Below are 17,155 nucleotides of genomic sequence, written 5' to 3'. Positions count from 1 at the left end.
TCTAGAGCTGCACGATTCTGGCCAAAATGAGAATCACGATTTTTTTGCTTAGAAGATAGATCACAATTCTCGCAGCGTAACATCTTTCATATTTAAACACAAAAATTGGGCTAACTTTACTGTTTCTCTTCTTTTTTTTTTTTTTTTCATTGAAGTGTATTTTTTCCAAAAAAATTGTGCTCGAAAGACCGCTGGGCAAATACAGTGTGACATAAAATATTGCAGCAATTGAAATTTTATTCCCTAGAGTCTCTGCTAAAATTATATATAATGTTTGGGGGTTCCAAGTAATTTTCTAGCAAAAAATATTGATTTTAACTTAAACAAGTGTCAGAAAAAGATTTAGACTTTAAGTGGCTAAACTTTTACACATTGTGAAAAAACTTTAGTTTTTCTTTACATACAGAAGTTTATTCCCTTGATCTAAAAAGGAAGAGTTAAGCCCCTACACACTATCAGATTTTCTGCTGATTTTTGTCTTCAGATTTACCAAAACCGTGTAGTAGAAGGGCCTGCCTGATTGCATACACATTGAAACTCCTAAGGTTTGACTTCATATTATATGGTTTTGGTAAATCTGAAGGAAAAAATCTGCAGAAAATCTGATGTATGTAGGTGTGTATGGGGCTTTGGTTACAATGTTTCATGTTAAAAACTTGGCAGACTGCCCAGATGTTTTCTTTTGACAGCTGAGTGAGCAGATAAGTCTCTCCACTTGTTACATGAAAGAAATGGCAAACTCTACAATAGAGATTGTCCGGGGGGGGTTGAATCGAGCTCACGATTAATTGTGCAGCTCTAACAGGCTCCCGTGCCATTGGCTTCTGCTGCTGTCAATCAAAGTCGGTGAGCCAATGAGGAGAGAGAGAGGGCGGGGCCCAGCCACGGCTCCATGTCTAAATAACACTCAGCAGGAGGGAGGGGCCAGAAGCGCCAGTGAGGGACCCGAGAAGAGGAGGATCTGGGCTGCTCTGTGCAAAACCATAATACAGAGCAGATAAGTATTACATGTTTGTTATTTTATTGAGCGATAGAAGAAGTCCTGGAATTTCAATCCTTGTGTTTTTTATCCCTTATTATTGGAGTGATCAGAGATTTTGTTAGTATGCCTTTATGACCACTCTAGAATGTTTATAGGTCTCTTATATCTGGTAAGCTGCTTGGTTAGACCCCATGGGTGTGGAATGCCTTTTTTCCTTCACATGTCAGTTGGCGTTGAGCTCTTCTGTCTCTTATTGATGGATCCAGTGGCCAGAAATGTCATCAGATTCCGATCAATTTATGGGCTTTTTAGTTAAAAAAATTGTGTTTATAGCGCCGCATAATTATAATTTTAACTGTTACTTTAGTTCAAGATCAAATTGACAATTTTTGCTGGCTGCTAATACTAATGTATATTACGTATTAGTTTTAGATTTTTATTTCTTAGCGCGGATACGTTTTAATCTTTTATTTGTCGTTTCTCATTGGCACCTGTTCTCACTGTGCGCTTCCTGTATTAGCTGTAGATTCTGCTGTTTTCTTTTAGCCTTCAGGTGTATTACTCAGAAGAAATGTGCTCATAATTTTTACTTGTTTATGTCATTGCAGAGCTTTCCAAGCACTACACTCATAAAGCTGCACTTGAACAGGATCTGCCGTCCTCCACAGATAAACTTAAAACTACAAATGATTGCATCTTGTCTTCACTAGTCGCTCTTACCAACGCAGCCGGCAAGGTAGTGATATCCATGCCACCATCTCCGATACTTTCTCTTATTCCACCTTATGGGGTCACGGTTCTAGAATATTGCTCTATCGTCTGCTTATGTCATTATCCTGATAAGTATTTGTGAGATTGTGTATCAGTAAGGGAAATAATATTAAATCGCCCTTACTGTATCCTAAACTAAGAAAAATGGCAATGGGTTTAGCTATACTGTACTTTAACCACTTATGTACCACAAATGTTTTTGAATGGCAGATGGTGGATGATACTTTGTAAGCAGCACTGCTGAAATCACCCGTAGGGGGTCAGTGCGGCCAGTAATGGCTAGGTTCTCAGACATTGTGCAGAGCCAGTCTGAGCGGCTCTGTACATTGTTTGCGCTGTTTACCAGTCACAGCAATCGCAAATGTAAACTGTGTGCTTACATTGCAGAGCTCTGCCCCTTCCTCTTAAGCTGCGTACACACGGACGGACTGTTTGGCCAACTTAGTCCGTCAGACAATCCGACGGACAGTCCGTCCTACTTTCGAATGAACGGACTTGACCACACACGGATACAAAACAGTCCGTCGAAAGTTTGCGCGATGACGTGTACAGCACGTACGACGGGACTAGAAATAGGAAGTCCAATACACAGCAATGCAACCTTTCGCCGTGTAAATCCTTTCTGAGCATGCGCCATACTTAGTCCGTCGAACTAGCCTACTCACGAGCGGATTGTCCGCTGAAACCAAAGTACGACGGACAATATTATGGAAATTCCGAAATACTTAGTCCGCCAGACTGCACGCTGAAAAAGTCCGCTGAAGCCCACACACGAGCGGACTGTCCGCTGAAATGTGTTTCGACGGACTGGTTTGAGTGGACAGTCCGCTCGTGTGTAGGCTTGTTCGACAAACTAAGTCTCGCGCATGCTCAGAAAGAATTTACACGGCGAAGGTTGCATTGCAGTGTATAGGACGTCGTTTTTCGAGTCCCGTCGTACGTGCCGTTCACGTCATCGCGCACGCTTTCAGCGGACTGTTCGATCATCGTGTGTGGTCAAGTCCGCTCATGCAAATTTTGAGCGGACTGTTTGTCGGATTGTTTGACAAACTAAGTTGGGCGAACAGTCCGCCCGTGTGTACGCGGCCTTAGTCTCCGTGTTTAATTTAGTTCATGTTCCCTTTAAGTATTGTTCATCTATAATATATAAGCAATTTTGTTTTGTTTTTATATCTGTTCGTAAAAAGCTGTTTGAGCGGCTAACATTTTGTTCCCTACACTGTCAATCATGGTAATAAATGGCTGTATGCGGCTTTATGCTGCTTGCTTAACCACTTCCTGCCCAGGCCTATTGTAAAATGATGACCAATTGGAAGCAGTGTTATCCAGGGTGAACGTCCTATGACGTCCAACAGGTGCCCACCTTGTGTGTGCCCTAGAGGCTGCGCAATCGGTCACCGGGGCCGGCCCTGGCAACAAGTGATCCGTAGTACACAATGGCTTTTATTCTTAGCCATTCATTGTTTACTGTTTAATCACTGATTGGTCACAGTGATCTCATGGTACAGGGGATATTCACAGCGGACCTGTACCATGTGATAGCCATGGCCAATCAAAGCTATCACAATAGTACACAATGGCACATGAATGGGTGCAATTCATTAAAATGGTTGCTTATAACAGTGATCGGATCATCACAATAATGAGCAATCGTAGTGAAAAAAATAATCCTGCTCACCTCCCCAGAGCAGTACAGTGTCACCAGTGCTCTGGTCACAGTACATACTGTCACCAGTTATTGTCCCTGATCAACAACACTCCGGTCACATGGTGAAGCTTTACTGCTCTACTGACAGTATTAAGAAAAAATAATATTTAATTTCTTAATTTTCCAAAAATTTGGACAAAAAATTACAGCTTGAAAATACTCTCAGTGCCTCTTACTAAATACCCTGGACTGTCTAGTTTCCAAAAAGGGGGATTTTGGGGGATTTTTGTACTGTCCTGTCATTTTAGGGCCTCAAGAAATGAGATAGGCCGTCTGTACAGTAGGATTGATCAATTTTCAAATCTATACCCATAGTTTGTGGACTCTATAACTTTCCTGCAGACTAAATAATATGCACTGATTTGGGTTATTTTTACCAAAGAAATGTAGCAGAATACAGTTTGACCTGAATTTATGAAGAAAGATTATTTGTTTGCCAATTTTTTAACGGAAACAAAGAGAGAATTTTTTTTTCAAAATTATAATTTTTTTTTTTTTATATAGCAAAAAAATTTAAAACCCAGTGGTGATTAAATACCACCAAAAGAAAGCTCTATGTGTCTCAAAAATGATAAAAATTGAATTTGGGTACAGTGTTTCATGACCGCGTATTTGTCATTCAGGGCCAGTTCACACCACATGCGGTCCAGTGCGTGGTTTTCAATGGCATAATTCACACCGGTGCTTGCAGTTCCAGTGCGTTACAGAGAATAAAGTAGAACATGCTGCAATTGTTTGCAGTTGCAGGGCTATACAAGTCTTTCATTCATTCATTCATTCAGTGGACTGTACTAACACTGTAAAATGCACTGGCACACATATGTCCTTATTTAAGGTTTAGAAAAAAAGGGGGAAAAAATCCACTGGACTGCATCAAAAACGCACTGGAACGCGTGAAAAAACGCGCATGCTAAAAAGCATCTGGAACGCATCGAGGCTGCTTTTTCTATGGTGTGAACTGGCACTCAGTGTGACAGTGCTGAAAATTGGCCTGGGCGGGAAGGGGGTAAAAGTGCCCGATTATTAAAGTGGGTTAAACTTAAGCATATGTAAAGCTGTACACATCTGAACGCAGACAGATCTTGGGGGCAAATGGGCTTATTCATGCATGTGTTTATGCAAGGAGCATCGTAAACCCATGTACAGCCATTCATTCATAGTTACATACATTAGTCTGGTTAAAAAAAGACAAAGTCCATCCAGTTCAACCAATAAAAAGAGAAAAACTAAACACAATTTAGTTTTTTTTACAATCCTATACACACAGAGGAAGGCAAAAAAACAGCAAAGCATGATCCAATTTGAATTCAAAGTTTAACCACTTTGGCATCGGAAGGATTTGCCCCATTACTGACCAGGCCATTTTTTGAGTTGCGGCACTGCGTCATTTTAACTGACAATTGTGCGGTCGTGCAAAGCTGTACCCAAACAAAATTTACATCCTTTTTTTTCCCCCACAAATAAAGCTTTCTTTTGGTGGTATTTGATCACCTATTTTAATTTTTTGCCTATAAACATAAAAAAAAAAAGAGCCACAATTTTGGGGAAAAAAACATTTTTTTTTTTACTTTTTGCTATAATAAATATCCACAATTTCTTTTTGGAAAAAAAACATTTGTTCATCAGTTTAGGCCAATGTGTATTCGTCTACATATTTTTGGTAAAAACAATCGCAATAAGCGTTATAGTTATATAAGTTATAGTGCCTACAAAATTAAGGAATAGATTTATGACATTATTATTTTTTTTCTACTAGTAATGGCGACGAGCTGCGATTTTTATCAGGACTGCAACATTGCATCGGACAAATCTAACACTTGACACTTTTTTTTGGGACCGTTGACATTTATACAGCGATCAGAGCTAAAAGCCACTGATTACTGTGTAAATATCACTGGCAGGGAAGGGGTTAATCAATCAGAAAGAAAATATAACCTCACACTAGGGATGAGCTTCGTGTTCGAGTCGAACGTACGTTCGACTCGAACATTGGCTGTTCGGGCGTTCGGCGAAACTCTTGGTCCGTTCGCGTCAAAATTCGTGTGGCGCGCGCGGACCACAATGCACTGCGGTGGCGCAGTGCATTGCTGGCTCGTGATTGGCCAAGCATGCACTGTGACCCCGCATGCTTGGCCAATCGCAGCGCCAGCAGCGAGGAGAGCCATGATTGGCCACAGGCATCCTGCCTGTGGCCAATCATAGCTCAGGCTATGTAGTGCACGCCCCACACTATATAAGGCCGCCTTTGAGGCGGCCTTGTGTAGTGTGTTGGCATCTGAAGCAGTGGGTGTTCTGTGTACCTTCAACACAGTTACACACCAATCGTTTTTGGCTGATTTCCTATCTTGCTCTTGTGTAGTGGTTATTGTCTGTGCCCTGACCGCAGTATACACCACTATATTCACCTCACCTATATAGCTAGTGATCTAGCTTTAATAATAGAGCTTGCAGTCAGAAGTGTTAGGAGATAGTGCGTGCTGTCTGCGTGCTCTGTACCCAGTACATACCGCTATAATCCACCTACATAGCTGTTCTCTATTTGGGCCCAATTGCCATCTGCAGGAGTTATTGGAAGTTGTGTGTGCTTCCAGCACAGCACAGTATACATCTGTATATACCCCTTTATCTCTGCTGTTCTATAAAAAAGGCATCTGCAGGAGTTAGTGGGTGTTGTGTGCCTCCAGCACAATATAAACTACCCAACTACTGTTTTACCCAACTCCCTTCAGGCCATTACCATGTCTGGAAGGCCAGCAAGGAGAGGCAGACAGGCGCGAGCCGATAAAAGAGGGCAAGCAGGCTCTGTGTCTAGAGACAACAGTGCTGGTCGTGGACGCGGTGCATTGTCATCAGCACGTGGCCATGGGACACGCTTGTCCTTCTTTTCGGCAGCTGGACATGTTGAACCGCAACATGCCAACGACTTGGTAGAGTGGATGACCAAGCCCTCTTCATCCTCCTCATCCTCTCTCACCCAGTCTCAGGGTAGTAGCAAAGCAGCTGCCAACACATCGTCTTCCCTCCTCTCAATGTCATCATCAGTGACTCCTTCCCTAGACCCACCACGTCCTCCTGAGGAGTCTCCTGAACTCTTTGAGCACAGTGTTGGGTACATGCTCCAGGAGGATGCCCAGTGTTTGGTGGGCTCTGATGATGACACTCAGCTAGAGGAAGGCAGTAGCGTGAGCGCAGAGAGAGGGGATGCTCAAGAAGGACAGCAATCTGGCAGTCATGTTCCACAAGCTGCAGCATACTGCTAGGTTTGCTACAGCGATGAAGAGGGAGGGGATGATGAGGGCACTGACTCCACGTGGGTGCCTGGAAGGAGGGAGGAGGAGGAGGCACATGTCCAACGAGGCAGGATGCCCTCCGGGGGCCAGCTTAGGGGCAGCACACCGACTGAATCACACCGCAGAGCTCCGCCTGCGCAGGGCGCTTCCTCTGCGCGTTATTCTAAAAGTTCTTTGGTGTGGGCCTTTTTTGAGACGAGTGCATCAGATCGCACCGCTGCTATTTGCAACATATGTCTCAAGCGTATCTCACGTGGCCAAAACATCAGCCGCTTGGGCACCACATGCTTGACCAGACATATGTTGACCTGCCATGCAGCTCGTTGGCAAGCGTACCTCAAAGACCCACACCAAAGAACAAAGCGGACCTCTCCTTGCTCCTCATCAGCTGGCATCTCCAACCCCACTAGACCTTCAGTCCTCTCTGAAACCTGCTCTGAGAGGAATGAAGGTGTAGAATTAGGTGTGTCACAGCCAAGTGCTTCCGGGAACTCTGCTAGTGGTACATCCACATCCGATTATAGCAGGCAAATGTCCCTGCCCCAGCTGCTGGACCGGCAGGAGAAGTTTACTCCCAGCCATCCACATGCCCAGCGGTTGAATGCTAGCTTGGCTAAATTGCTAGCACTTCAACTGCTGCCTTTTCAGTTGGTAGACTCGGCCCCCTTCCGTGAGTTTGTACAATGTGCGGTTCCTCAGTGGCAGGTCCCCAAACGCCACTTTTTCTCACGGAAGGCGATTCCGGCTCTCTACCGGCATGTGGAAGGCAATGTCCTTGCCTCGCTGGACAGGGCGGTCAGTGGTAAGGTGCATATTACCGCTGACTCATGGTCCAGCAGGCATGGACAGGGACGTTACCTGTCTTTCACGGCCCATTGGGTCACTCTTCTGGCTGCTGGGAAGGATGCAGGACAAGGTGCAGTAGTGTTGGAGGTTGTTCCGCCACCACGCCTCCAAAATGCTACTATTGGTTGTGACACACCTCTCTCCTCCACCCCCTCCTCTTTTTCTTCCTCCATGGCCTCTTCCAGTGCTCTGTCCTCAGAACCAGCGGTGCTCCGTAGGCGTTCCAGGGGCTACGCAAGTACGCAGGCAAAACGATGCCATGCCGCGCTTGCGCTGGTTTGTTTGGGGGACAGGAGCCACACTGGGGCGGATGTTTTGTCAGCTCTGCAGGGGCAGGCCGAGAGGTGGTTGACGCCACGCCAGCTTAAGCCAGGAATGGTGGTTTGTGACAATGGCACCAACCTCCTCTCCGCCCTCCGACAGGGACAACTGACCCATGTGCCCTGTGTAGCTCACGTCCTTAACCTGGTGGTGCAGCGGTTCTTGGGCAGGTACCCCGGCTTACATGATGTCCTGAAGCAGGCCAGGAAAGTCTGTGTGCATTTCCGCCGATCATTTAATGCCTGTGCTCGGCTGGCTGAGCTCCAAAAGGAGTTGAACCTGCCCAAGAACCGCCTTATATGTGACATGCCCACCAGATGGAACTCAACATTGGCCATGCTGCAGCGGCTGCACATGCAGCAGAGGGCCATCAATGAGTACCTGTGCGACTACGGCACCAGGACAGGGTCAGGGGAGCTCGGTTTTTTCTCACCACGCCAGTGGGGCATGATCAGGGATGCATGCACTGTCCTATCACCGTTTGAGGAGGCCACAAGGATAGTGGGCAGTGACAGTGCATGCATCAGTGACACTGTACCTCTTGTCCACCTCTTGGAGCATACGCTGCGTGGAATAATGGACAGGGCACTTGAGGCAGAACAGAGGCAGGAAGAGGAGGACTTCCTTGCCTCTCAAGGCCCCCTTTATCCAGACAGTGTTCCTGCTGTGCCACCCATCACACAGGAAGAGGGTGAGGAGGAGGAAGAGGAGGAGGAGGATGATTGTGTCAGCATGGAGGTGGAGGCTGGCACTCAGCATCAGTAGCAGCAGTCTTATAGGGATGATTTACAGTCCCAAGAAACAGGTGGACTTGTACGTGGCTGGGAGGAGGTAGCTGCGGATCATGTTGTCCTTAGTGACCCAGAGGACTCCGGACCGAATGCCTCAGCTAACCTACGCTGCATGGCCTCCCTGATCCTGCAAAGCCTGCGGAAGGATCCTCTTATTCTTCGGATCAAGGAGAGGGACCATTACTGGCTGGCCACTCTCCTTGATCCACGGTACAAGGGTAAGGTTGCCGACCTTATCTTGCCATCGCAGAGGGAGCAGAGGATGAGACATCTCCGGGAGGCCTTGCAGAAAGCTCTGTGCAACGCGTTCCCAGAGACTGGGAGGTCACAAACTCCTGGTCCTGGACAACGTGTTGCTGAGGCATCAGTCAGAAGGAGCGGTGGAGAAGGTGGCCGTCTGACTGATGCTTTCAGACAATTTTTTAGTCCGCAGCCCCAAGGTATGATTGGTTCCAGCACCCATCGCCAGCGTCTAATTTACATGGTGCAGGAATACCTAGGGGCAAGGTCAGACTTGGACACCTTTCCCACCGAAAATCCTCTGGCTTACTGGGTCTTGAGGATGGATCACTGGCCAGAGCTTGCACAGTATGCAATTGAGCTACTGGCCTGTCCTGCATCCAGCGTTCTTTCGGAACGCACCTTCAGTGCTGCTGGTGGCTTTGTTACCGATCACAGGGTGCGCCTGTCCACCGAATCAGTTGATCGACTGACCTTCATCAAGATGAATCAGTCTTGGATCACCCACAGCTACCAAGCACCTGAAGCTGATGTAACCGACTAATTTTTTTTGAAATACCACATCCCTTCAAGACTGCCTATGCTGATGCTGAGTGACTGTCCTGTTATGTTGATTGTCTATCCTCTTCCTCCTCCGCTGATATGTTGGAAGAACATTTTTGGTTCTGGGTGATGCCAGCAGCCCAATTTTTCTGCCCCTGTTTAACAGGGGCGTTTAATTACAATTTTTGATGCAATGCTGTGCAGCAGGGCTAATTCCTGCAATAAAACTAGAGTATATGGCAGAGGTTGGAGTGTGGTGGCACCAGCACCAGTGCCTAAGGCCCAATTTTTCTGCCCCTGTTTAACAGGGGCGTTTAATTACAATTTTTGATGCAATGCTTTGCAGCAGGGCTAATTCCTGCAATAAAACTAGAGTATATGGGAGAGGTTGCAGTGTCGTAACACCAGTGCCAGCGGCCCAATTTTTCTGCCCCTGTTTAACAGGGACATGTAATTACAATTCTTGATATAATATTTCACAGGAAGGCCGTTCCTGTGCCCACCCAGAGTAATTGTGAGGACTTATAGTGTTGTGGCACCAGCACCACAACCACCAAAGGTCAATTTTTCTACCACTGTTCAACAATGGCATGTAATTACAATTCTTGATATAATCGTTCACAGCAGGGCGCTCCAGCGCCCACCAAGAGTAACTTTGAGGGCTTACAATGTTGTGGCAAAACCAACACCTTGTTCCGCCATTTCTGCAGAGCATATAGGGCAGGCCCCTACTTTCAAACATCCAATTTACAAACATCTCCTACTTGCAAAGGGAAGGAGACAACAGCAAGTGAGATGAAAAAAGACGGACGACAAAACAAATTATACAGGGCTGATAACCCTTCCCTATGTTTTCCAAAAAGCTTAAAGATAGTTTTTTTGACTGGAGCTACACTTTAAAAATGTACAAGTTGAAAATTACAAACAAATTCAACTTAACACAACAAACCTACACAGTCCCTGTCTTGTTTGCACCGCCTGTATACTGCTGTTCTGAGTATATAGGGCCTGGGGGCCACACGCATTTCCTTTTTTTAATATGGGTACGGGGTTCCCCTTAATATGCGTACAAGACCCAAATAGGCTGGTAATGGGCAGGGAGGGCTACCCATGCCATTTTTCTGAATGATTTTCAACCATATTGCAGGAACCAGATATAACATTAAAACCGCAAGCAGTTTTAAATGGTGTTATTTCCGTTTAATGTCATTTTGTGCAGGGACTGTTCTAAACACGGGAAACACGTGGCACTTCACAGGCATACTACAGACACCCCCCAGGTACCATATTTAAAGGAATATTTCACTTTTTTTTTCACTTTAATCGTCATTAAAATCAGTGCTCCCGCAAAAACGGCCATTTTTAAAAACATTTTAGGCATTGACCCATGTCCCCTGGGGCAGGAGCCAGGTCCCCAAACCCTTTTTAGGACAGTATCTTGCATATTAGCCGTTAAAATTAGCACTTTCCACTTCGAACGTTCGAGTCCCATAGACTTCAATGGGGTTCTAACGTTCGTAATGAACGTGGGGTCCGTTCGAAAGTTCTGGTGCAAACCGAACCGGGGGGTGTTCGGCTCATCCCTACCTCACACCTTCGCTGTGTCAAATTACTATTACCTTGTGGCGCTAGATTTATACGGTCGGTCCCCCTGTAGACACCTCCAAACGTATCTGGTGGCAGTATACAGAAGGAACTTTCCAATTTTTGTTTAATTTCTCTCAAACAAAATATATATATGTGTGAAAAATAGAAAAAATATAAAAATACAAGCATATAAATCACAAAATCAAATAACCTTAAATCACTCAATAAGTGTGTATGCTAAAAAAATAAATACTGTTAAATAACACATTCAATTGTGTCCATACCCCTTGAAAAACACAGTGTATCCAAAAAATACTATGCAAATAGGGGTCCCAAAACTTTGCATATGTTTTTTAGCGTGAAAGAAAAAAAAATATATATTATTGTGTCTCAAAAATAACAATTATTTTCTAAAAAATAAATAAAGAAACAAGTCCTCAAAAAACCAGTGTCCCAAAAAAAAAATCAATAGGCAGTGGTGAATCAACAATCAGCACATCCTTCTCCTGTGTACTTTCTTATGAGTGTCCCCAGATGATAAAAATCCTTCACCACACCAACAGTGACCCCCTGTAGATGGAGCACTCACCAGATGGAATGCCTAGCACTCTCGCACCAGGCTCAACAAGCGTTGTAAATTAATTGAGGATCACAGGTGTCCAGCACACAATATTCAGGGAGTATTCATTCCTCTTTGCAGATTCCAATAGAAATATTTCCCCAAATTCCTCAAAAAGAAAAACATAGGCTTCCCATGGTGTAATACTATAAAACAACTTTAATAGCACACTAAAAAGCCACTGAGTAATGCACTCACATGTAAAAAACTTGTAACAAGCACTCCAAAATCACTGCAATACTTCACATCAGCAAAACTTCACTCTTAAGGCATTGGTGGTTATAGTAGAAACTGGTTGCAGTAGCAGTGTCAGTGAAATCTCTCACCCCTCCTCCTGCTGTATGGTACCCTACAGCCAGACTCTCAGTGACACTCTCCCTCCAGTCCTATTCCTCGTGTCAGAGGCACACACACTGTCGCCTTGTTTGCAGAGTAGGTTCAATCAGTAGTTGCCAGATAGCCACGCCTCCGACATGTTTCGTCATGTGACTTATTCATAGGGTTGGCTATCTGGATCACAGTCCCTCCTTTTATTCTAATGGCAACTATCCCATAATAGGCAAATCTTTCGGTCACGCCCACTTTTCACCCAAACACTCACAGAGATCTAACCCCTCCAATCCAACCATTCCAATCCGCCCACTCAAATCCCCCAGCCAATCTGGTGGAGAGACATCCGAGAGAGTAGGAGTAGGCATCTTTATCAAGCTGCTGTTCGTATACATCTAGCAGCGCTTGCGCAGACACCACTGTCATCACTACTCACCAGGTCTCAGTACATCCAGCATCGCGCCATCACGCCTACTCATACACCTCACTCCCCCTCCTATTACAGGATCCGGTGTCACGATCTCGTCAGCTGCTCCTACTCTCTCGGATGTCTCTCCACCAGATTGGCTGGGGGATTTGAGTGGGCGGATTGGAATGGTTGGATTGGAGGGGTTAGATCTCTGGGAGTGTTTGGGTGAAAAGTGGGCTTGGCCGAAAGATTTGCCTATTATGGGATAGTTGCCATTAGAATAAAAGGAGGGACTGTGATCCAGATAGCCAACCCTATGAATAAGTCACATGACGAAACATGTCGGAGGCGTGGCTATCTGGCAACTACTGATTGAACCTACTCTGCAAACAAGGCGACAGTGTGTGTGCCTCTGACACGAGGAATAGGACTGGAGGGAGAGTGTCACTGAGAGTCTGGCTGTAGGGTACCATAAAGCAGGAGGAGGGGTGAGAGATTTCACTGACACTGCTACTGCAACCAGTTTCTACTATAACCACCAATGCCTTAAGAGTGAAGTTTTGCTGATGTGAAGTATTGCAGTGATTTTGGAGTGCTTGTTACAAGTTTTTTACATGTGAGTGCATTACTCAGTGGCTTTTTAGTGTGCTATTAAAGTTGTTTTATAGTATTACACCATGGGAAGCCTATGTTTTTCTTTTTGAGGAATTTGGGGAAATATTTCTATTGGAATCTGCAAAGAGGAATGAATACTCCCTGAATATTGTGTGCTGGACACCTGTGATCCTCAATTAATTTACAACGCTTGTTGAGCCTGGTGCGAGAGTGCTAGGCATTCCATCTGGTGAGTGCTCCATCTACAGGGGGTCACTGTTGGTGTGGTGAAGGATTTTTATCATCTGGGGACACTCATAAGAAAGTACACAGGAGAAGGATGTGCTGATTGTTGATTCACCACTGCCTATTGATTTTTTTTTGGGACACTGGTTTTTTGAGGACTTGTTTCTTTATTTATTTTTTAGAAAATAATTGTTATTTTTGAGACACAATAATATATATATTTTTTTCTTTCACGCTAAAAAACATATGCAAAGTTTTGGGACACCTATTTGCATAGTATTTTTTGGATACACTGTGTTTTTCAAGGGGTATGGACACAATTGAATGTGTTATTTAACAGTATTTATTTTTTTAGCATACACACTTATTGAGTGATTTAAGGTTATTTGATTTTGTGATTTATATGCTTGTATTTTTATATTTTTTTCTATTTTTCACACATATATATATTTTGTTTGAGAGAAATTAAACAAAAATTGGAAAGTTCCTTCTGTATACTGCCACCAGATACGTTTGGAGGTGTCTACAGGGGGACCGACCGTATAAATCTAGCGCCACAAGGTAATAGTAATTTGACACAGCGAAGGTGTGAGGTTATGTTTTCTTTCTGATTGATTAAGTGATTTATACATAAGTGGCAGCTGGGGGAGGGCGGGGGCCGGCGCAGTGTTGACACACACAGGTGGTGATATTTGAGGTGTGTATGTTTTTGTAGGGAAGGGGTTAACACTAGGGGGCAATGAAGGGGTTAAATGTGTTCCCTGGGAGGTGCTTCAAACTGTGGGGGCAATGTACTGACTGGTAGTAGAGAGAGATCGCTGTTTTTATTCACTAGGAACAGCAGATCTCTCTTCTCTCCCTGACCAAACAGAGGATCTGTCTGTTTACATTGACAGATCGCCCGTTCTCTCTTTCCCTCTCTTAGGAGCTATTGCGGGTGCCCGGCGGACATCGCGGCCACCAGGCACGTGCATCAGCTCCTACGTCGCGCAGTGGGTGCCCGTGCCTGCTGTGGGAATTTAAAGGCCTGACGTACAGCTACGTTGATTTGCCCAGGAGAGCCAACCTGCTGCAGGATAATGACAGAGGCAGGTCGGCTAGTGGTTAAAGAAAATCTCCCTTTGACCGCACATCCATACCATCCTTGAGATCAAACGTAAGCGGCAACCTCAGTCAGGCCCCGCCCCAACGCGTTTCGTTCTGGCCCTTGGAGCGCAGCCATTCATTGCTATGTTGGCCGTATGCGGCAGCTGTGGATCCCAGGTACACAAATATGCCCTCAATGCATGCTGTGTGCCAAAAAGTGCCCTAAATCACGTGTTCTGATACGCAGCTTTCCTCCTGTAAAAGTTAGAACAACCTCTGAATGTAGTGCTGTTATTTGTAGCAAGGAAGGGAATTTTAGTTGCAGTCGAACATCTGAAAACAGAATTCCTTTTCTCTCCCTTTTTCAGATGTCGACGTTCTTCAGCAATAACTTGGACTACTTCATGTCATCGTTGAGTTACGGACCAAAAGGAGGCCAAGGATTCACAAAGCCGCTTTCTGCTGCGATGATGCTTCAGTACAAGCAGAAGGCCGCCCAGTACATGAAAGCTCTGAAGACGGTTTGTATACAGAGTAAAACTTTTTACCGCTGTAGTCCTTAACCTGCATTGCTGCCTGATTATAGAACAAATATTGTCTCTTCAAAAGCAGACATTTCCGGCGAGCAGCGAGACGGCCCGATCCGCTCATTAAATATTTAGATGCCGAGCGGAGATGATACTGCTGACAATTTGTGCTGAACAAGTCTGGTCCTGCAGCATTAATTTGTTTTCGTGCCAGTAGAATGTCTGCTGCAGGACTCTTCTTAGGCATTGTGATATTTAAGGTTTGCATTATAAATAGGCAGAATCTGCCCTGAGCGCTGCTCCTACCTGGAATTCTCACAGCCATTAATTGTGGAAATGAGCCTCGATTTTTTATTTTTAGAACCAAGTGAATTTGCTGCTGAGCGGAAATATGATCCAGAGATGTGTCTTAGCGCTCTGTGATAAAAGATAATTGCGGAGGAAGGAGGTGCGGTATTAAGGAGCTGCTTGTTTTTGTGAAGCTCTGCTAAAAGCTTTTTCAAGGATAGGATATTTTAACATTCTTGACCAGTAATAGATCTGTTCCCTAAAGAGATAGGCCAGTCCAAATCGGAAAGTAGATCTACATACTGTATGTTGTTGAGGAATAAATACATATATATATTTTTTATTACAGGTATTTGTATAGGACCGACAATTTGGGCAGGACAATAAATATTGTACATTCACACAAGTCTCTGGCCTCAAGGAGCTTACAATCTAAGGTCCCTGTCTCACATACATACACACACACACACACACACACACACACACACTATGGACAATTTAAACAGGAACCAATTAACCTACCAGTATGTCCTTGGGGTGTGGGAGGAAACCAGAGTACCCAGAGGAAACCCAGAGAGTACCCAGAGGCAGGACAATAAATATTGTACATTTACATCAGTCTCTGGCCTCAAGGAGCTTACAATCTAAGGTCCCTGTCTCACATACATACATACATACATACATACATACATACATACATACATGCATACACACACACACGCACACATACATACACACACACACACACATACACACACACATATACACACACACACACATATTATGGACAATTTAAACAGGAACCAATTAACCTACCAGTATGTCCTTGTGGTGTGGGAGGAAACCGGAGTACCCAGAGGAAACTCGTACAAACACAAGGGGGTACATGTAAATCAGTCATCACTATACCTGGTTTAACCATTGCCCACAATTTCAAATCCCTGAACCTGTCGATTCTATAGAGTCCAGGGTTTAACATCAGCAGGAGTAACTGGGAGAGTATAAAGTCAAACATATGGGAATGCTCAGAATGGAGAGGTGGATGGTGGGCTGCAAAGATTTATAGACAGAATGCCAACTCTCAATTAAATGGGTGTTCGCAAGTGGACAACTATTCATAGCATAGGTGTAGCTGGGTGGACGACTGTTCGTAGTATGGCTGTTTCTGTGGGGACAACTCTCCATAGTAGGTTTGTTCCTGTGTGGACCACTATCCATACTCTGGGTATTCCTGTGTGCATTACTGTCCATAGTATGTGTTCCTGTGTGGATGACTCTCTTTAGTATTGGGTGTTCCTGTGTGGTGGACTCTCTGTAGTATGGGTGTTCCTGTGTGGGGAGAGTCTCTGTAGTATGGGTGTTCCTGTGTGGAGGACTCTCTGTAGTATGGGTGTTCCTGTGTGGAGGACTCTCTGTAGTATGGGTGTTCCTGTGTGGAGGACTCTCTGTAGTATGGGTGTTCCTGTGTGGAGGACTCTCTGTAGTATGGGTGTTCCTGTGTGGAGGACTCTCTGTAGTATGGGTGTTCCTGTGTGGAGGACTCTCTGTAGTATGGGTGTTCCTGTGTGGAGGACTCTCTGTAGTATGGGTGTTCCTGTGTGGAGGACTCTCTGTAGTATGGGTGTTCCTGTGTGGGGAGAGTCTCTGTAGTATGGGTGTTCCTGTGTGGAGGACTCTCTGTAGTATGGGTGTTCCTGTGTGGAGGACTCTCTGTAGTATGGGTGTTCCTGTGTGGAGGACTCTCTGTAGTATGGGTGTTCCTGTGTGGATTACTCTCTGTAGTATGGGTGTTCCTGTGTGGAGGACTCTCTGTAGTATGGGTGTTCCTGTGTGGGGAGAGTCTCTGTAGTATGGGTGTTCCTGTGTGGAGGACTCTCTGTAGTATGGGTGTTCCTGTGTGGAGGACTCTCTGTAGTATGGGTGTTCCTGTGTGGAGGACTCTCTGTAGTATGGGTGTTCCTGTGTGGAGGACTCTCT

The 17,155-nt window shown here is 45.0% G+C and overlaps 1 protein-coding gene across 1 annotated transcript in view; it reads left to right on the top strand.

Annotated features, from left to right (window-relative positions):
* The window catches only part of PPP1R21 (protein phosphatase 1 regulatory subunit 21), a 147,469-nt gene that overhangs the window by 76,211 nt on the left and 54,103 nt on the right, over positions 1-17,155 (top strand). The window contains exons 14-15 of the mRNA XM_077485604.1: positions 1,591-1,718; positions 14,732-14,884. Coding sequence (XP_077341730.1) covers positions 1,591-1,718; positions 14,732-14,884 — 281 coding nt within the window. The remainder of the gene's footprint in view (positions 1-1,590; positions 1,719-14,731; positions 14,885-17,155) is intronic.

This window comes from Lithobates pipiens, unplaced genomic scaffold (assembly GCF_037356315.1).
Source record: "Lithobates pipiens isolate NorthernLeopardFrog02 unplaced genomic scaffold, aLitPip1_a1.2 Scaffold_18, whole genome shotgun sequence".
NCBI lineage: Eukaryota > Metazoa > Chordata > Amphibia > Anura > Ranidae > Lithobates > Lithobates pipiens.
This window is presented reverse-complemented; position numbering and strand designations above follow the sequence as displayed.